This window comes from Chrysemys picta, chromosome 11, assembly GCF_011386835.1.
Source record: "Chrysemys picta bellii isolate R12L10 chromosome 11, ASM1138683v2, whole genome shotgun sequence".
Taxonomy (NCBI): Eukaryota; Metazoa; Chordata; order Testudines; family Emydidae; genus Chrysemys; species Chrysemys picta.
Genome location: NC_088801.1, coordinates 68,552,419 through 68,573,591, shown reverse-complemented (window position 1 = coordinate 68,573,591; position 21,173 = coordinate 68,552,419). Strand labels below are relative to the sequence as shown.

General features: G+C 51.0%; 1 protein-coding gene and 1 long non-coding RNA gene across 13 annotated transcripts in view; both read right to left on the bottom strand.

Annotated features, from left to right (window-relative positions):
* The window catches only part of LOC135974179 (uncharacterized), a 217,352-nt gene that overhangs the window by 103,280 nt on the left and 92,899 nt on the right, over positions 1-21,173 (bottom strand). The window lies entirely within an intron of this gene.
* The window catches only part of LOC101941096 (zinc finger protein 436-like), a 77,719-nt gene that overhangs the window by 49,560 nt on the left and 6,986 nt on the right, over positions 1-21,173 (bottom strand). For 7 of the 12 annotated variants that reach the window (XR_010591386.1, XR_010591384.1, XM_065561113.1 and 4 more), the window contains exons 3-5: positions 19,011-19,137; positions 2,088-2,201; positions 714-1,715 (exon numbers count right to left, since the gene is read on the bottom strand). Coding sequence is in view for 8 of the 12 variants with exons in the window: in XM_065561113.1 (XP_065417185.1) it covers positions 714-1,715; positions 2,088-2,201; positions 19,011-19,137 (1,243 nt within the window). In the remaining 4 variants the exon portion in view is untranslated. Of the gene's footprint in view, positions 1-713; positions 1,716-2,087; positions 2,202-11,906; positions 12,102-19,010; positions 19,138-21,173 lie in introns of those variants that run through there. The other 5 variants (XR_010591385.1, XR_010591387.1, XM_065561110.1 and 2 more) reach the window with 2 other exon arrangements.

Below are 21,173 nucleotides of genomic sequence, written 5' to 3'. Positions count from 1 at the left end.
ACTCATTCCATCTCCTTCGGGTGTCACAGAGGCTGAAATGACACATTTTTCCTGCCCTGCTCCTGCTCTTTGTTCTATTTCAATCTATTTTCAATGAGGAAAATGGTAGAAAAAATACTTCTGTCCAGCACAACCCTGAGCAAGGTGAGAACAACTAGGATTGAGACAATCTGTCCCCAAAAGGGAACTCGGTGACTAAGAATCACTTTGTAATAGGGGAATGGTATCAACATGATGCTCGGGGTTTGTCTAGACTAGGGGAAATGACGGAGGTGAGCTCAGGCCAAGGGGAAAGCTAACTCTAGTCACGGTACCCAGGTTATGTCTCTACTACTCTCTACTGTTATGTCTCTATGTAGTTGTGTTGTTACAACATGATCGCTAAGATGAGCCACGCACAATCCCAGTGGAGACAAGCTTTTACCTCAGTGTAGCTAGACAAGGTTACCCCATCTCCCCAACCTGGTGCTGATGGATATTTCTGGCAGAAGGGGGACACTCCCAGGAGATATAAGACAAAAGAATTGATAAAGGATGATGGGATTCACCCCAAATCAGGGGAAGGTGGAGAGATGGAAAAGACAGAGGCCGGCAACTCACATGGAGCTGAAAGACCACACTGAAGAAAATGGTACAAACTGTGGGAATTAGCTAATGTATTTTACAAAAAAACTTTGGTGAACCCTAGACAAGACATTTATGGCATTACTCACCTGTGTGGATTTTCTTATGTTTGATAAAAGCTGAGCTCCAACAAAAGCTTTTCCCACACTCAGCGCACGAGTAGGGTCTCTCGCCCGTGTGGATTCTCTGATGTATGCTGAATGTTGAGCTCCCACTAAACCTTTTCCCACACTCAGAGCATGTGTAGGGTGTCTCCCCAGTGTGGATTCTTTGATGTGCCAACATGTGTGACTTGTGTTTGAAGCTTTTCCCGCACTCAGAGCATGTGTAGGGTCGCTCTCCCGTGTGGATTCTCCAATGTGTGGTGAGCTGTGACCTTTGGCTGAAGCTTTTCCCGCACTGAAGGCATGTGTAGGGTCGCTCTCCTGTGTGGATTCTCAGATGTGTGATGAGGTGAGAGCGGAGTTTGAAGCTGTTCCCACACTCTGAGCACGTGTAGGGTCGCTCTCCTGTGTGGATTCTCTGATGTGCGAGAAGGTGTGATCTGTTTATAAAGCTTTTCCTGCACTCAAGGCATATGTAGAAACGCTCTCCTGTGTGGATTCTCTGATGTTTGTTGAGGCTTGAGCTCTGGCTGAAGCTTTTCCCACACTCAGAGCACGTGTAGGGTCGCTCTCCTGTATGGACTCTCTGATGCTTGATCAGGTCCGAGCGCCGACTGAAACTTTTCCTGCACTCAGAGCACATGTAGAGCCGCTCTCCTGTGTGGATTATCTGATGCGTGATGAGGTTTGAGCTTTGACTAAAACTTTTTCCACACTCAAGGCATGCGTAGGGTCTCTCTCCCATGTTCATTCTTTCATGTCTCATAACATCTGAGCCACTACAGAAGCTTTTCTCTGGCCTATGCTGACTCTCACAGGCTTTTTCCTCTGCACAACTCCAAGAAACTTTCCCTTTGGATCTTCCTGCTAATGTCCCATGTGGTTCTACTTGCTCAGCATCTTCCTGGTGGGGACTCTTCTCCTCATTCTCACTCAGCATCCCATCTCCTGGAAGGATAGAGAGAGAATCCAGACATAGGTCACTCCCTGTGCTGGGGAGAGAGGAAACCTCAGGGAGAGGAATGGGAAAAGGTGGGAACAAACCAAAATAAGTGCTGGAGAGATCAAACAAATAGGATTTGATTTCCACCCTCTCCCCGCCCTTCCCAAAGCCTTTCCCTGGAGGACAGAGGTCATTTGTGAGTCTACATCCCACTCAGGGGGAAGGAATATTGGGGTGGGAGCTAGAGCCAGATGTCAGTCAGGAGAGGTGGTAAATCATGACTGACATCTGCCATGAGGATGCCACACCTGCTGGGAACAATTTTGAATTCAGAGATCTCACAAGATCTTTGTAGGGAATCCCAAACATTTCCTTCATTCATGGACAGTTTCTGAGTTGGTTAGCTGAGGCCTCACCTGTCTGGGCACCTTTCTGGAGCTCTCCTTCCTCAGAGTCCTGGAGATCTTGGACCCACAGCTCTTCCCCTCGTTCCAGCTGGGAGATCACATCAGGTTTGGAAACTGAAAACCCTGCGTAAGAGAACAAAAATGAGGAAGATCAGCTGAATTTGAAGGATACTTGTCACAAAGAGAATTCCATGATTTTACCCTCAGCTCATTTTTAAGCATCCCGAGGTCAACTTCCTGGGATCCAAATAGCAGGACAGTTGTTATTATTAATCATGTTCATTACATTAATGCCTAAGGGCCAATAAAAACGGGGCCCCATTGTTCTAGGCATTGTATAAACACAGAGTAATAGATTGTCCATGCCCTGAGGAACTTACAATCCAAATAGACAAGACACACACCGGGTGGCGGAAGGAATTAGAATACACGAGCAGAGTGAACAATGGAATGGCAGACAGATATGATAAACACAGGTATATCTTGATACTATTGTATTTAACTGTGATGGGGTACACAGTCCCCACACTGGGCCTGATGGGGTTAAAGGACACTACTGGATACAGGTAGCCCTGCCCCCTGGACTGTGGAGCATGCTTCAGCTGGAGAAGCAGGTTAGAAGATGCTCAGAAGTCCAGGGAAATGGGGGAAAGGGAACAGGTTGAAGGGAAAACAGGACCTTCTCCTGAAGAGCCACATGGAAGGTTGAACCTGGGATGGAACCACATTGGTGAGGCCCCCAGGCTGTGCCTTCTCCCAACCAGAAGACCTCACAGGGTCTGGTCTTTTGAACTCCGGGGGGAAGCTTGAGTGGGAGATGAGACACTGACCAGAGACCTCGGCAGAGGCCATTGCCATGGTGGAGAACTACCTGATGTCTCTTTGGTCCAAAGCTGAAATGCCAAAAGTCAGACTGGTGCACCTCCGGGGCCCCAAGTACCACTGAGCCCAAACCTCACTGAGGCTATCCAGGGTGATTTGGGTACTGAATCCTAGTAGAGGGGGATACAAAGGCCAATAGAGGAGACTGGAAGCCCACCCTCAGCTAACCAGGAGACATTTGGGTCAAGCAGAAGGGGCCATGCCACTCAGGAGAATTAATGCAAAACCTCTTTATCTCGTGGGGGCTGTTTGCATGTGAGCAGCCAGGCCATTTCAGATGGGACCACCCATTCATGGACTATAATTATGGGCAGGCCTGGACAGCAGATAACTGGGCTCAGAAAAGGGACACAGGGAAAACATTAGTCCCCTTCCTAGTGAATGGAGTAAACATAAAAGGACTGAAAGACTTTGGCTGCAGTCAGACTTGAGTCAGTGAGTGGTTGGTGGGGTTGGGAGGAAAATCTAGGTGCAGTGTATCCACGGGGACATGCAAACACTGTCCGATTAAACAAGTGCAACTGACTCTGCAAGACCACACTGAGACAGTGCAGGCCAGAGTGGCCAAGGACCTGGCCTCTCTGGTCATACTTCGGCATGACTGGAAGTTTTTCATGGAGGATGTCCAGGGATGTCTAGAGCCGAACTTGAAGAACCAGGAGGACAGGAGATGGCCATGGTGGCCAAGAGGAGATGGCTCCATTGGAGGCCAAATATCTGGAGAAGGACCACCCTCATGGGCAAATGACTTTTCACCTGAACTTAACTGGAGCAGTAGGGGCCTGCTACCACCTCTCAACCTGGACCTGCTGTCCAGCAAATAAATATTGTGGGAGATAGGTTTATGAACCTGAGTCAGGTTTATGAACGTCTCACCCATGTGGATGACAAAGTGTTAGACCCACAGCAGCTGAAATAGTGGCCCTATTTTGAAACTGCTAGAGGAGAAATCATATTGGGTGATGAAGCAGGCTGAGACAGGGTTAGTCAAATGCAGTTTCTGCTACCCAGGAATTTCCCTAGGGGAGATGCTTCAATTGGCCCAAGCAGTGCTGTGTTGGGGCTCTTGGGGACAGAGAAGACACTCAACAGAGTGACCATGGAGTTCTACTGGCCAGGCATCCACCCCAGAGGCACGGGACTATTGTGCCTCCTGCCCCAAATGCCAGTGGGTGAGCCAGAAAAACATCTCAAAGGCCCCCCTGGTACTACTCCCCTCTGATGGGCAAGCGCTGGGATTGGGGGACAGGGGAAGGATCACTGGATGATTGCCCTGTTGTGTCCATTTCCTTGGAAGCATCTGGCATTGGGCCCTGTCAGAAGACAGGATACTGGGCTAGATGGACCATTGGTCTGACTCAGTATGGCCGTTCTTATGTTCGTATGGACAGGCACAGAGCTGGTGGGTCCGCTGAAAACGTTTGCAGCCAGGTATTAATGTAGATTGGTGATCTTGGACTATGCCTCCAGATACCCTGGGGCCACTCCCTCTGGTCAGAAATGGCAGCTGTCGTCACCAGTAAGATCATGAAAGTATTTGCCTGAATAGGGATCCCCAAAGAATTGACAGAGCAAGGGACAAACGTCACCTTACAGTTAATGGAGGAGTTGTGCGACCTGCTGCAGTTCAAGTCCTTGAAGACGTCAGTATACCACCACCAAACCGAACAGTTTAACAAAACTTTATATTCTGCTTTATTATATTCAGCAGTAATGCAAGGACCTACAGGCTTGTATTGTGTAAGACACTGGCTTCAGCAGTTAGCATGAGGCTTGAGGCCTATGAACTTCGGTATAGATAAACTTAGGTAACTCGTAAGTTTTGGGGAACTGGAAGTAGAGAGTAGGGGGTGGAATTTTGTCCATAATGACATCAGCCAACCACAGAACATGAACTGACACCAGCTTCTGGAAGGTTTTAGATGGAACATCTGACCGCAAAGTGGCAACGAATCGATATATATGATACTGGGGTGAAATCGTTAATACGCTAACCTATAGAAGAAAGACACCTGAACCTTGGCAAGAGGAAGAACTACAAATAAGGAAAAGGGGAGAAACCCCTATGGACAGTAGGGGAGAGAGATGTAGCCCTTGAGAGGGGCCAGGATGATGGCCACTGGTGAAGATGAGGAAGGTGACGGCCATAAGGAAGATAAGGGCTAACATTTCAGGTTGTTCTACAAGGGATGGTGTGAGTATGGATGTTCAGATATACTTTCTGTATTATCTCTATCTACCTTACTGAGTTAGTGTGTGACTTTGCTAAATGTATTAATAAATTATTTATTTGTAAATATAAAAAAGTTCCTATAGTGTGAGTGTTGCACCTGTGCACATCGGGGTTCCCAACTATATCATCATTTTAATAATACAGGGCCTGATCTTGGGACAAGAACCTGACACTATTTTTCCCATATTGTAGGGTTGCTTGCCAGGCGTCCAGTTGGCACAGGGCTGGCAGGCTACCTACCTGGCTCTGCACAGCTCCCTGGAAGTGGTGACAGCGCCCTCTGGGTCCTAGGTGCAGGGATGGCCAGGGGACTCTGTGTGCTGCCCATGCCATAAGCGTGCGGGGCAGCGCCTGCGGGCAAGGCAGCACACACAGACACCTGGCCACGCCTCCACCTAGGACCCAGAGGGAGATGTCGCCACTTCCGGGGAGCCGCCTGAGGTACGCTGCCTGAGATAAGCCCCGCCCAGAGCCCACACCCTCTCTCATACCCCAACCCCGAGTCCCCTCCCGCACCTAAACTCCCTCTTGGAGTCAGCACCCCAAACACTCTCCCATGCCCCAACCCCTTGCCCCAGCCCTGAGACCCTCTCCCACGCGCCCCCGACTGATCCGCAGCTTGCGAGGGGGCCGGAGCCCAGGCCGTGCGCCTCCAACCAACCCGTGGCTTGTGGCGGACAGCTTGCAGTGGGCCTAGAGCTGGGGGCTGCAGTCGGGGCCATGCGCCCCCAACCGACCCATGGCTTGCAGCAGGGGCCGGAGCCAGGGCCATGCGCCCCCAACCGACCCACGGCTTGCAGTGGGGGCCGGAGCCAGGGCCATGCGCCCCCAACCGACCCACGGCTTGCAGTGGGGGCCGGAGCCAGGGCCATGCGCCCCCAACCGACCCACGGCTTGCAGTGGGCAGCTTGTAGTGAGACTGGAGCTGGGGGCTGCAGATGGGGCCATGCGCCCCCAACCGACCCATGGCTCGCAGCGGTGGCTGGAGCCGGGGCGCCACTGACCAATCCACAGCTTGTGGCGGGCGGCTTACGGTGGGACTGCCGCCAGGGGCTGGAGCTGGGGCTATGCACCCCCGACCCATGGCTTCCTAGCACTGTGTGCACCCCTCCCCTATGGCTCTGGTGGGGGCTGTAAGTCTGTGGTTCCCCTCCCTACCCCATGTCCCAGTATTTTATTCTTGCAATCTGGTCACCCTACACACTCCATATATGGGCAGTCTTTCTTTATATGTCCCTGCCACCCACACTTGTAACACACCATCACCCGAGACGCCACTAGCTTTCCCCTGGCCTCCGCCCTCTTCTTCTCAGCGCCATTTGCCAATGTAGATTCTCTGATCTTCCTCCCTGGATCCAGACCCTTAAACTGCCGACCCCTTCTGGGAACGTCTGCCTCTGCAAACTCCTCTGTTAGTTAACTGCTGCATCTAGGGTGACAGTTTGATGCCCCCTGACCCATACCAGGGTCCTGTCTGGGAGACTCTGAAGGAATGGTTCAAGAATGACAGTGTCCATAATGTTGGCCACATGTTGTGTGTCTGGCCTTAGCCAACGAGTGGCCCAGTCTGTCAGTTTGGGGCCATAATCCTCCCATCGATCCTGCGGCTCGAAATTTTTGCCAGTACTTTTCTGCCAAGAGGCCCACCCAATCTAAGACAGCTGCCTGAACCACTTCATAGTCCCTTTCCCGCTCGTCACTGAGCGTCAGGTAGGGCAGCTGAGCTTCCCCTGTTCAATAGGATGCTAGCCGTAGGGCCCAGATTCCCTTATCCTGTCCTGCCCCCATAGCCACTGTCCCAGAAGCACCAGCACAGTAACATCACCTTCCTGAGCAGTGTTGAGCCATGGTCGATATACGGTCTAGTGGTTCCACGCTCTCGATGGGGGGAGGGAGGCCACTCTGCCTCACTACAGGCAGACTGCAAGTCACACTTAGTAGTGGAAACTCCAGCCCCCTGTGCAGGGCAGAGCCACAAACACTCTATGGCTCAGCACCTTCTGGCTGGGGCCAACAGTAAGTAACAGTCTAAGGGATCTCTGGCTCCCTGGGCAGGACAGAGCACAATCAGTCTATCAGCTCTGGGCCCTTTAGGCAGGGGCAGAGCAGACACAGCAGACAAAGCAGTCTGGGGTCTGGCATCCTGGTTGAGGTGCATGGAGATGAATGCAGGCCTCTGTCTCCTCAGGGTACTTGGCCGCTGGCAGTCCTCACAGCTCCTCAGAGCATTCATCTGATGGTGGTCCTGGCAGCTCCTCAGGGCACTCGTCTGTGTCCTCTGGCCGTAGCTCCACTCAGGGCCTAGTTCAAGATCCTGTTGAGAGCCCAGCTCCCTGAAATGATTGGTTAGTCTGCTCTCTCCCGTGCGCCAGCCCCAAATGAGCATCAGGGCTCTCCTTTTATACTTCCTGTCCCACTCCAGGACTCCCAGTGAGGGATTTAGCTCCAACCACCAGGGGAAGTGTAGAGGTCCCTCGTTCTCCGGCTCAGAGGGAGGCCACTACACACCACACTACACCTCTCCTCAAGTCCATCTCCGTGAAACCTGAGAGGACAAAGTCTCCTTCCCCCGATCAGGAGATGAAATCAGTGTTGGTATGGTCCTTACCAGCCCAATGGTGCACTGTGAAAGCATAGGGATGCAAGGTGAGGTACCAGCACATCAGTCGGGGGTTTGTTTCCTTGACGTTTTCAGGTACTTCAGGGGAGCATGGTCGGTCACAAGTATGAAGGGGGCTCCTAGGAGGTAGTATCTTAAGGCATCCATGTCCCACTTGACCAAGTAGTTCCTCTCTCAGATAAACAGCTTGCAGCTAATATACAGAATGGGATGTGCCTCCCCTTCCTGTGAGAGGACAACTCCCAGTCCTACCTCTGAGGCGTCTGTCTGCAAAATAAACTCCTGTGTGAGGTTGGGGCTGACTAACACTGGCTCCTGGCATAGGTGCTCTTTGAGGGTTTTGAAGGCCTGGTCACACTCTTCTGTCCAGGGCACACATCAGGGGCTATCCTTTCTCAGGAGCTCTATTAGTGGGGTGGCAACTGAGGCGAAATTGGGGATGAACCAGGGGTAATAGCCCACCAGCCCTCTTTGTTGTGGTCAGTAGGCCTGTAAAGCCTGGACCTTCCCCACCAACGGGTGTACCTGGCCTCGCCCCAGGGCATACCCCAGATAGGTAGTCTCCTGCCAGACTATTTTGCATTTTCGAGGATTTGTGGTCAGCCCAGCGGCATGTAAGGCCCTAAGGATGGCGGCGACCTTGTTAAGGTAGTCCTCCAGGTGGCTAGTATATAATCACCACATCATCCAGATAGGCATTAGCATATATGCAACCCATATCCCTTACTGAGATTCAAGATGCTGATGTACTGGGCCTCCCTGAGTCGATCCAAAAGCTCATTGATTCATGGCATCAGGTAAGAATCGAATTGAGAGATGGTGTTAACTGTCCCGTCTGGTTTCAGGACCAACACGATGGGGCTGCGCCACTCACTTTGTGATCTCTATCACTTTGTGATACATAGTACCATCATGGTCTCGACCTCCTTCTCGGCTATCCTGCAGGTCTGTTGTGGCAATGGCTAGTGGTTTCTTGGACGACTTCCCCTGGATTCATCCATATTGCATGCTGGGTGAGGGTGGTCTGTTCAGGCTGGGCTGTAAAGGTTTTGGGGAATGCCTTATACAAGCACCTAGCCTGCCTCTGCTGCTCTTCAGTCAGAGTATTGCCCAGCTGGGGCCCTGCGGAGTCAGTTAGGCTGGGGAGCTGGGGTCCTAAGTCTGGTTCCAGGGGCAATTAACAGCTCCTCTCGCTTTTTCTTTCAGTCGGAAGGGTTGAGATAGTTCATAAGTGACTGGCCCTACCTGGTGAATAACCTCCTAGGGCCCTTACCACCATGCTTGGAGTTTCAACTCCTTGGAGTATAATAAGAGGAGGACACTTTCACCAGGCTCAAAAGTTCTTCCGCGGGCCGCCCTGTTGTAAGTAGGTTCCTGAGCTGCTTGGGCATTCTGGAGGTTTTCCTTCGCTAGATCCACCACGTGGGCCAACCCTCTAGAGTTTCAGGACATACTGCAGGAGAACTTGCGACGGCAATGACGTCCGTTCCCAGTTCTCTTGCATGAGGTCTAATAGCCCCCAGGGTTGCTGGCCATACAATAGTTCAAACGCGGAAAACTTAGTGGATGCCTGGGGAACTTCTCTAATGCTTAGCAACAGGTGTGGGATAAGCTGGTCCCAGTGGCAAAGATCTTCTGGTGGAAACTTCTTAGCATCTCTTTAAGGGTTCAGTGAAAGCGTTCTACCAACGCAGTCTGTGGGTGGTACATGGACGTTTGTAACTTTTTTATTCCTAACAGGTCACAGACCTGTCGGAACAGCTTTGAGGTGAAATTGGTGCCTTGGTCTCTTAGGACTTCCCGGGGGAGACCTACCTGGGAAAATATCCTCAGGAACATTGCAGCCAGCGTTTTTGCCATGATGTTTCGAAGGGAGATCACCTCTGCGAAACAGGTGGCATCGTCGAGCACAACCAGGATATGTTGAAAACCTGCAGTGCTTTTTGGGAGAGGCCCTATAAGGATCTATGCAATCCTCTCGAAAGGAGTGTCAATCACTGGCAGGGGGCAAGGGGAGCCTTCGGTACCCCCATGGGGCGGTGAGTTGACACTCCGGACAGAAGTCACAAAAATCCTTTACCTCCCAGTGCACTCCTGGCCAGAAAAACTGCATTAGGATCCAGGCTACGGTCTTCTCATGCCCCAGATGCCCCACAGCGGGAATGACATGGGCCAGCTGCAGGACGGCCCGTCGATGGCATCGGGGAAATGTTGGGTCTGACCCCAGTTGGGTCCAGATGTCCTGGGTCTGGGAATCACAATCAATCTGACAGAGGTGGTCACCGGTCAACTTGAAGTGGGGGTATTGCGTCGCTCGGTGGGGGTCTGTAATCGTTCCATCAACAGAAGCCAACTGCTCATAGGCCTGTCCCAGGGTGGGGTCCTCCCATTGGTCACAGCTAAAGTCTGTGCCTAAACTGGGGGGCTCACCCTTAGCGAGCAGCTTAGACTCGTCCCCATCATCGGGGTGGGGGGGTCCCAGTCAGCCTCAGAGTTTTCTGGGGTGCCTGGGTTGGGGTCTCTGGGTGTTCCATCTGCCCCTTCGAGAAGTTTTCCATCGAGCACCACCCTGGGTTGTTGGGACCCAAGGCTCACAGTGCATAGGACCTCCATAAAGCCAGTCCAGTCTCGACCTAAAATGACTGGGTAGACCAGCCGTTAGGCCAGGCCCAATGTCATAACCCTCATCTCTCCTCTCACAGTCAAGGTGGCTCAAGCTCGAGGATAAGATTTCTTGTGCCCATGGATGCACTGCAACCTAATGATGCCCAGCTGCGGCTCTGGGGGTTTCATGAGGTCCTGATGTACCAGAGTCTGTCCACAACCGGAGTCGATGAGGGTGGAGACCCAAATTCCATCTACGTCTATCAGGGTTGTCACCTGGCCCGGTGGCCGCTTATGTGGCCGAGATTCCCCGGTCCAGACTCGGTTGAAACTGAGGAAGGCCTCTGGGTCATCCTTGGGACCTGCCTTTCTCAGGTGCACAGGCCCCACGGGGTCAGGTGGAGTCCCTGCCTTCACAGGATTGGAACTGCTAGGTGTTGCAAGCACTGCCATTGTTGTTGGGCCTCCAGCTCTCGGATCAGTTGCTGTTGCTAGCGTCCAAGCTATTGTAGGAGTTGCTGCTGCTGCTGGAGCTGTGCCATATGCTGCTGCTGTCATCTCTCGGAAAGCCACTGGATGAGTTTCTCAACCTCCATCCTTCCTAGTTGGGGAGGTTCACTGTCTTATCATCCAGCAAAGGGGGAATTTGATTTGCTGTTGCGCTAGGCTAGTCCCCTTGTTTCAGGGGTGGGGCGTTGCCCACATTCTCCACCAAGAGGGGAGGGAGGCCACTCTGCCTCACTACAGGCAGACTGCAAATCACAGTTTGTAGGGGAAACTCCAGCCCTCTGGAAGGGACAGAGCAACAAACAGTCTATAGCCCAGCACCTTCTGGCTGGGGCAGAGCAGACAAAGCAGTCTTGAGTCTGGCATCCTGGCTGAGGTACACAGCAGACAAACGCAGGCCTCTTGGACCTCAGGTGGGGAGGCTGCCACCCCAGGGGTGGAGTGGCAGGAACTAGGGTGATGCGGGCCCACCTGATTCCACCGCGTCCCAGCCCAGGGCCCTAACAGAGGCAGAGTGTTCCGCTACTGGGTCAGCGGTGTGAAGAAAAACTTGAGAGGCCTAAAACTTTGGTCAAGAGAGCTGTATACATGGTAGAGGGGCGAAAGAGTGTGGAAAAATACAAAGTGAAGCAACTGCAAATAGCCAGTTTTGTAAAATGTAGCTGTAACAGCAAAATGTTAGGAAAGCCGTTAACCACAAAGGAACAACCTGTTAATCAACAGGAAAGCTTGTGCTTCTGTATTCCTAATAAGGGGTTGTTTTTCTGTTTCGGAGAAAATTACTAATGAAGAAGTGTGCTTGACTAATTGTGGTTTTAAGCTATATAAGCTTTTGTGTTTCTTTATTTGGGAGACTAGCTAGGCTTGGCTGTGTCTCCCTGCATGCTTGTAATAAAGGAGCCTCAGGCTGTTCTGATCCAAACACAACACATGGTAATTTTTCCACAACAGCGGGGAATCCCACCGCAATATGCTGACTCACACTCCGGCAGCAGAACTGGACCACAGTCTGCAGTAGGAAGTAGTGCAGAGGAACCAATCTGGCTGTCGGGCTCTGTAGTTCAAAGGCCCTCTATCTCCTTGGGGTACTCAGCCGCCGGCAATCCTCACAGCTCCTCAGGGCATTTGTCTGATGGTGGTCCTGGCACCTCACAGCTCCTCAGGGCACTCATCTGTCTCCTCTAAACACAGGCCGCAGCTCCACTCGGGGCCTAGTTCAGGATCCTGTTGAGAGCCCAGCTCCCTGGAATGATTGGTTAGTCTGCTCCCTCCTGTGCGTCAATTCCAAATGAGCACTGGGGCTCTCCTTTTATACTTTCTGTCCCACCCCAGGACTTCCGGCAAGGGGGGCAGGACCAATTTAGCTCCGCCCACCAGTGGGAGTGTTGTGGTCCCTCACTCTCCTGCTCAGAGGGAGGCTACTCCTCCTCACTACCATGGGTCAATACAGCATGATTGTAGACACTACATTACTTATGTCAATCATAACAGTCCTCCAGCTACTGTCCCACAATGCCCAACACTGACTGCTCTGGTCACAGTTTGTGAACACCACTGCCCAGGGGTCACATAGACCAGAAGCCCCCACACACAAACACACACCTTTAAAATCCCCGTACATTTTTGAAATGCCTTTTCCTGGTTGTCCAGCTTGATGAGCACACCTAGCAGCTCTTCACTGGTGTGTGCAACTGCTCAGTTGCCAGTGCCAGCGACATGCTGCAGACATGCTCCTGCCTGGAGTAGACAGGAAACATTGGATCTCCTGGGCCTATTCGGAGAAGCGGCTGTGCAAGCACAGCTCTAAACCAGCCATAGAAACATCAACATCTACAAGCAGATTGCTGGGGGGATGCAGGAGAAGGGCTACAACTGGAACCAGCAGCAGTGCTGCGTGAAAGCCAAGTAACTGTGGCGGGCACACCAGAAGGGCAGGGAGGCCAACAATCGACTGGATGCTGAGCCGCAGATCTGATGCAAAGAGCTGCATGCCATACTTGTCAGAGACCCCACACACCACTGTGGATACCACCAATGACCCTGCAACACTGATGACCCTGAGTCACAGGCCCCTGCCATGAACAGCAAGGAGGAGGCAGATAAGGAAGAGGAATATGAGGGACAGTCTACCAAGGGATCCAGCTGTGCTGTGAGCCAGGACCTGTTTTTGACGTGACCACAGTCCAACCAGTCACTGCAGTCGAACACTGGTGAGCCTGATGCAGAGGAAGGAATGTCAGGTAAGTATTTAAATTTATTTCCCCCATTACAGTGATAATTCCCCCAACTTAACAGGACATAGCTACCTATTAGGGGTTCCCCCTCCACACCAGCAGAACATCTGACCAACATAAGGAGGAGAAAAAAGACTATGCAGGAGAACATGTTCTGCAAGATCCTGCAAGCCAGGGCTGCATCAGACCTTGAGCTGAGGGCCGGGATGGTGAATACTGCAGACAGTCTGGAATAGGAAAGATCGTAGAGGAGACATGCCCAAGAGTCCCAGCTGGAAAAGGAGTGGGAGATGCACCAGGCATAATGGAGCTTCTCCGTCAGCAAATGTGGATGCTGCAGACTCCTGTGGACCTCGAAGCTCAACAGGCCCAGAACTGACGGCCATTGCTGTGGATGGAGAACTGCAGCATTGCACCTCCCTATCTCCCCGCCCTCAGCATTCCACGTGGCCTCTGGGCCAGCCCACACACCCCTACCACGCCACAGCTGGGGAATCAGCTTCACGTACATCATCCGTGCCTCTCACAGGTCAGCCTATGCGTAACTGCAATGGACATCACTGATCCTTTTCCTTGTTTGTTAAGGTTCCAAAAATGTTTAAGTTGAAAATGCATTTCCTATTATGTTCTGCAGATTGTTTGTTAGGTGCTGTTTTCCTAACTGAATAAAACTTGGCAGGGAAAGTGATGGTCTTGTACACTCACAATCCATAGGATCAGTGGCAAACACTGTAGTCGTCAAAAATGTACAGCAAGCACCCCAAGGTTATTCGCTGCACTGGCAGTGATATATGCACAGATGTGCAGCAAGCACCACACAGTTCCTGACAGACCCCCAAACGGCAGCGCCGGGCTGAGCACAGTGCACCACAGCACATTCCTGTGGCTCACCATGGAAGTGCTCTTTCAAAGCCTCCCTAGGCCATAGCTCCTCACTGAGCTCGTCTGATAGCCCTTGTGTCTGGCTGTTCCAACTCAGCAGACCTCCGTCCTCTACCCCTGCAGCAAGTTCTCCCCTTTGCTTCACAGATATCACGCAGGATACAACAGGCAGCTACAACCATTAGGACATTTTTCACACTGAGATCCAATCTGGTGAGTAAACAAGGCCAGGGCCCTTTCAATCTACCAAAAGCACATTCACCGGTCATTCTGCCCTGCTGTGCCTGTAGCTGAATCTCTCCTTGGTGTTCTCGAGGTGACCAGTGTGTGGCTTCATGAGCCAGGGGAGGAAGGAGTAGGCAGGACCCCCAGGATCACTATCAACATTACATAAAAACGCTCAAACTGGTCAGACCATAGGTCCATCTAGCTCAGTATGCAACCCCTCAGTCACTGGAAGGTGGTTGGTGCCCCATGAAGTCCGAAGGGCAGCCAGATAAATTGATACAGCCCAGTTGGGGTGACAAAAGCGGTCTTCTCCTTGGAACTCAGGTCCAGGGGGATTTGCCAATATCCCTTAGTGAGATCCATGGATTTATATAGAGGCAATATAGGGCTGGGGCAAGCTCAGCACACAGACCCCAGAACGTGGCCTGGCGAAACATGCACCGCTTGTTATTCCAAGCCTGCATTACAAAGTGATTCTACCAGTCAGTACTTGTTTCTCAGGCCCAGAAGCAGTGGTCCATTGTCTGCAGGTGCTCCATGAATGAAACCGACAGTCGTGAATTGGTTTGAGCTGTGTCTCACAGCAATCTGTCCTCCAAGAAATCATCATGTCCCCACGCTGGTTCTTGCAGCTCTGCAAATACTGGAGGATCGTGTGTCCTGTGTTTGCAAGGCTCATGAAAATCAAGCAGAGCTGTACAGGCTCCATGGTTCTGTGAGAGATGGCCGAGCAATACAAGTCCAGTGCAAGGTCACAGAAAATTGAAAATACGTGTGAAAATTATGGGATGGAGAACATTGCATTATAGGAAGTTGACCCCTGGCTCCCAGTCACCCCGTGCAACTCTGTTCTGCCCCACCATGCATTGCCAAAACTACCCAAAAGACTGAGCTGAAAGGTGGCGGGTTGCTTGCTAGGATACCTACCCATGGTGCATCGCACTGTGAATCAACACAAGCAGTTCTGGTAAGTATACGCAAGGGGACAAAAGGAGCCAAGTGTGCACATGCACAAACGATGTACTAAATGCGGCGGCTGTATGCCGACCCAACTTGTGTTGACAACATTTCATAGCACAGACATGGCCACAATATTATCCAGCTTTACTACACCTTCTCAAAGGAGTAGGGAGGGGAAAAGTGTCTCCTTCCAGACAACTCTCTTTTGTCAGGCCCTACTAGCCTTTTCTCTCTCTCTCTGCTGCTTCTCCCCCCTTGCACTTCCTCCCTATGCTCTTTTATCCAATCTCGTTACTGGGCTAATTAGCTTGTTAGCTTCCCTGTCCCAGTCTGATCTGGTAATCAGTTCCCTTCTCAATCAGGCCCTGCCCAGGGCCTAATGGGTTAAACAATGACTAGAGTGCGGGTTCTGTTGCTGATTCCCAGCACTCTGTCACAAACGCCAACGAAAGGCTGAACAATGAACCACCCCGATTATGAAAAGAGACAAAAGCCTGGGACTCTAAGAGAAGAACGGCCACAAGGTGTTATCCATTACAGAGGCCACATTGCCAGTGTGAGTGTCTCATGAAAAGCGGATCCCAGCTCTCTGGACCGGACAAGTGCGGTAAGGCCTGACCAGTGGGAGAGGAATACATTATTAGACTGGAACGGAACTGGGTAATAAGTGTAGGGTCTAGACTGAGTTTTATATTTTTCTTTTATCCAGAACCTTGTGTTTCCAATCCCCTTACTTGCCTTTAGTTTGGATCTTTGCCTTAAGATGAGTTAAATACACTTCTAGTTGGTTTATTATAACCACAACCAAGTGCCTGACACTGAAGAGTGGGATGAGCTGAGGGTAGGCTGCTCTTCCTGGTTTTTCCTCTGCTCCTCCTCATGTTTCCCTTTTTTCTCTCTTTGCCTTTTGCGGTCTGCTAGTCTCTGTTCCTCCATCTGAAGCTCCTTTGCTTTCCGCTCCAACTCCCACTGCTTCAGCTCTAGCAAAGGGGGAACCGGATCATCAGGATGCCCCCCCCCCCCCCCCCCCGCTGCTGCTGCAGGTGCCTCTGTGGCCCTGGGACTCTCTCGAAATCCCGCCTGGGTTTAGACCTTGATTCGATCATCCTTCTCCAGCCATGCAATCGGCTGAGTCTTGTGTAACTTCTCGATACTTAACCCTCTCCCACCGCACAGCTCTGTGATGCTCTTCTTAAGGAGGTGGATATCCTCCATTTTCTTCCTCTTTCCTTTGACTAGTCTTGTTTTCATTGCTACAAGTCACTTATTGCAAAATCCTCCTGTTGCATTCAGAATCCCACCAGCTGCCACCAACTGTCATGGATCCTCCAGGTCTGTCCTATACCTCAGCTTTTAAACAGTCTCTTAGAGGAACCCCTTCAGTGTGCCAAATCCCCAAGGGCCCTACTCTTCCCTCAGGGTAGGCCATGGAGCTTCAATGCCTCCGAGAGTGAGCCTCTGGGCTCCAGCTCTCCTGCCTCACACAGTGAGCTGTGCCCAGCAAGTCCAGCTGAGATAGACTCCTGGTCAGAGAGTGTTACACTCTTCAGGGATTAAAGCACCCAGCAAGTATCTGCAGTGATACCCTGCAGCCTTTTCAAAAACAATAGGGTTTATTAGGCTATGTCTATACGTGCAGGGCTATAGCTGATGAAGACGCTCTATGCCGAGGGGAGAAAGCTCTCCCGTCGGCATAAAAAAACTACTTCCACAAGCAGCAATACCACACAAGCGCTTATGTCATTGTAACTTACATTACTTCGGAGAAGGGGGGTTTATTCACACCCCTCAGCGACATAAATTATGCCAACATAGGCTGTAGTGTAGACACAGCCCTTGTCAACTGGAACACAGCATCAGCAAGTCCTTAGGTTAGCACAGAGAAGCAAAGATTAACACATAATCCATGCTGGGCAACGCTCTTGAGTCATGCTGCTGTACCAATCATCTAGGTGTCCTTTCCCTGTGTCTGTCCCTTTCTCTTAGGCTTCATCTACACTAGCACTTTTGTCTGTCAGGGGTGTGAAAAAAAGTACATCCTGACTGACATAAATTTCACTGACAAAAGCGTTGGTGCGGACAGTGCTATGTTGGCGTGAGAGTGTCTCATGCAGACATAGCTACCGCCGCTCGTTGGGGGTGATTTAATTATGCAAAGAGCGACTACACAGGAGTGCAGCTGCAGCAGTAGAGTTGTGCCTCTGTAAGATCCATAGTGTAGACCCAGCCTACATTCCAAGAAAGCCCCCCCGTCTCTGGAAGCCCAGTTCTTCCTGCTCCTCAAAACACGCTTTCACGTGCGCTCCACCCAGACAAGCTGGGAGCCTCCTGTTGATAGGTGTTAAGTGTTCAGTCCTGGGGGTTTCTGTTGTCTCTGTAAGGTCTTCCACTGATATGGGTTACTCACAGTCAGTCCTTTAATGAGCCATTTGTATCACCCTGTGACAGCTCTTCACACTCAGAGCAGAGCAACACCAAATACAGAGGGCAGCTGACGCATGTATTGGAACAACAGAAATATTACCAAAATTCCCACATCCATCACACACACACACTGGTCACAGCCCTTGGGGAGAAGCAAAGCACAGGGGTTGGACTTTAGGCCAGTGAATGCAATGAAGGGTGAGGGGACTGCAAGCCTCAAACCGTGGTCGAGATGCAGAGGCGCCTATGTCCCTGCCCACAGAGAGGTGATGGCTGGAGGCCTGGTACCTGAGAGGGCATTCCTTGAGCAGACTTCAGAGGAAGTCAAAGGTGTAGCTCCCCCCAGACCTGTGATGTCAGACAATCAGTTTTGGGGAATTAGGGAATCCAGTGAGTAAGGTGCAGTAGAAGAGCGTATTAACCCCTCCCCCGCCCCAATGTCTGGGGCAGGCTGGGGAATTCGACACTATAATTCAGGAGGAACAGACTCTAATTCCTCTGGAAAAGGAGAATGTGAAAAAGAAGAACTGGACCACGTGGCCTCGGAAGGGACTGGCTAAAAGATCCAAAGAACCTGGAGGGAAGGCAGACCAGGGGTGCTGGAGATTGTGGGGAGGGACCAAGACCTGCTGAGCCCCCAGAACTCTCACTGCCACCACGTGACATTGTCAACAAAGGGCACATTTGTGCCAGGGCAGCAGTTGTCCTCTGGGAGGGAGGAACGCAGCAAGGACTCTGGAATGGTGGCCAGGGTAGATACGGGAGGGAAGGGTTGCGTGGGGGGCACCGAGTGGCGGATGAAGGACAAGAGTTTAATATTTGAAAAAAATAATGTAAAATTAAGCGAAACCGAACAGAACTAAAACTCGAGCGTAGGCTCTGAAGCAACAAGGCCTGGGCAGGCATCCCCCACAGCTCCAGAGCCCCAAAACCTCTTCTCCTTCCCTCTGACCCACCCTGCCCCCTTCCTGGGTGCCCTTCCTCCACACTACCCTTCTGACTGTCATGCTGTCCATACACCACGTAGCTCCCCTATTTACTGGACTGTATCTAGAATTGTACCAGTTGCACAGAGTCCCCTTCAAATAAGGAAAGGGGTAAAAGCTCTATTTATTCATTAGTTTTAATGCATCCAATAAGTATACATTAAACTAATTTTTATAAATCATATATTTTTCAAAATGGCAGACATAAAATACACACATGTCCAGAAATGACACCGGGGAAGGACATGAAGCAAAAAGTGGGGCATGGAAGCCTGCCAAAAATTACAAGCTAAGTAAAGGCCTAGAGTTATTACTACTTGGGTACTGTAGAGACTCCACAGCTTCTAATAACCAGGGAACAGGAATCCTTACCCAATGAGGCCACAGTGGCATAGTTCTCCTGCATGACCTCCCGGTAGAGGGCTCTCTGAACAGGGTCTAGCAGAGCCCATTCCCCCTCCGTGAAGTACACAGCCAGCTCCTCAAAGGTCACCGGCCCCTGAAAGAAAAAGAGTCGCCCACTCAGAACCTGCTGCCCAGTGACAACACCAGTATTCACAGGAAAGCAGGGCCAGTAAAATGAATGCTCTGGGAGGGACACGGTAGCAGAGTCCCTCCCTATCCCACTCAGAACAGCCAAGAGGGTGAGGGGCTGTCCCTTGCTTCCTGTGTGTGCTGGCTGTCCCTGCCAGCACACACAGGAAGCAAGGGTCTTAGAATCATAGAATATCAGGGTTGGAAGGGACCTCAGGAGGTCATCTAGTCCAACCCCCTGCTCAAAAGCAGGACCAATCCCCAACTAAATCATCCCAGCCAGGGCTTTGTCAAGCCTGAACTTAAAAACCTCTAAGATTCCACCACCTCCCTAGGTAACCCATTCCAGTGCTTCACCACCCTCCTAGTGAAAAGATTTTTTCTAATATCCAACCTAAACCTCCCCCACTACAACTTGAGACCGTTACTCCTTGTTCTGTCATCTGCTACCACTGAAAACAGTCTAGATCCATCCTCTTTGGAACCTCCTTTCAGGTAGTTGAAAGCAGATATCAAATCCCCCTCATTCTCCTCTTCTGCAGACTAAATAATCCCAGTTCCCTCAGCCTCTCCTCATAAATCATGTGCTCCAGCCCCCTAATCATTTTTGTTGCCCTCTGCTGGACTCTTTCCAATTTTTCCACATCCTTCTTGTAGTGTGGGGCCCAAAACTGGACACAGTACTCCAGATGAGGTCTCACCAGTGCAGAATAGAGGAGAATGATCACGTCCCTCGATCTGCTGGCAATGCTCCTACTTATAAAGCCCAAAATGCTGTTAGCTTTCTTGGCAACAAGGGCACACTGTTGACTCATATCCAGCTTCTCGTCCACTGTAACCCTTGGGTCCTTTTCTACAGAACTGCTGCCTAGCCACTTGGTCCCTAGTCTGTAGCAGTCCATGGGATTCTTCCGTCCTAAGTGCAGGATTCTGCACTTGTCCTTGTTGAACCTCATCAGATTTCTTTTGGCCCAACCCTCTAATTTGTTTAGGTCCCTCTGTATCCTATCACTACCCTCCAGCATATCTACCATTCCTCCCAGTTTAGTGTCATCTGCAAACTTGCAATCCGTGCCATCCTCCAGATCATCAATGAAGATATTGAACAAAACCGGCCCCAGGACTGACCCTTGGGGCACTCTGCCAACTAGACATAGAGCCATTGATCACTACCTGTTGAGCCCAACAATCTAGCCACCTTATAGTCCATTCATCCAGCCCATACTTCTTTAACTTGCTGGCAAGAATTCTGTGGGAGACCGTATCAAAAGCTTTGCTAAAGTCAAGGAATAACACGTCCACTGCTTTCCCCTCATCCACAGAGCCAGTTATCTCGTCATAGAAGGCAATTAGGTTAGTCAGGCATGACTTGCCCTTGGTGAATCCATGCTGACTGTTCCTGATCACTTTCCTCTCCTCTAAGTGCTTCAAAATTGATTCCTTGAGGACCTGCTCCATGATTTTTCCAGGGACTAAGGTGAGGCTGGCTGGCCTGTAGTTCCCCGGATCCTCCTTCTTCCCTTTTTTAAAGATGGGCACTACATTACCCTTTTTCCAGTCATCCGGGACCTCCCCCGATCTCCATGAGTTTTCAAAGATAATGGCCAATGGCTTTGCAATCACATCCCCCAACTCCTTTAGCACCCTCGGATGCAGCGCATCCGGCCCCATGGACTTGTGCTCATCCAGCTTTTCTAAATAGTCCCGAACCACTTTCTTCTCCACAGAAGGCTGGTCACCTCCTCCCCATTCTGCGCTGCCCAGTGCAGTAGTCTGGGAGCTGACCTTGTTTGTGAAGACAGAGGCAAAAAAGCATTGAGTACATTAGCTTTTTCCACATTCTCTGTCACTAGGTTGCCTCCCCCATTCGGTAAGGAGCCCACACTGAATCTATTTCCCCATGTTAAACTTCTTGTCAAACTGTCTGAAATGGGCCATCTTGATTATCACTACAAAAGTTTTTTTTCCTCCTGCTGATAATTGCTCATTAATTAACCTCTT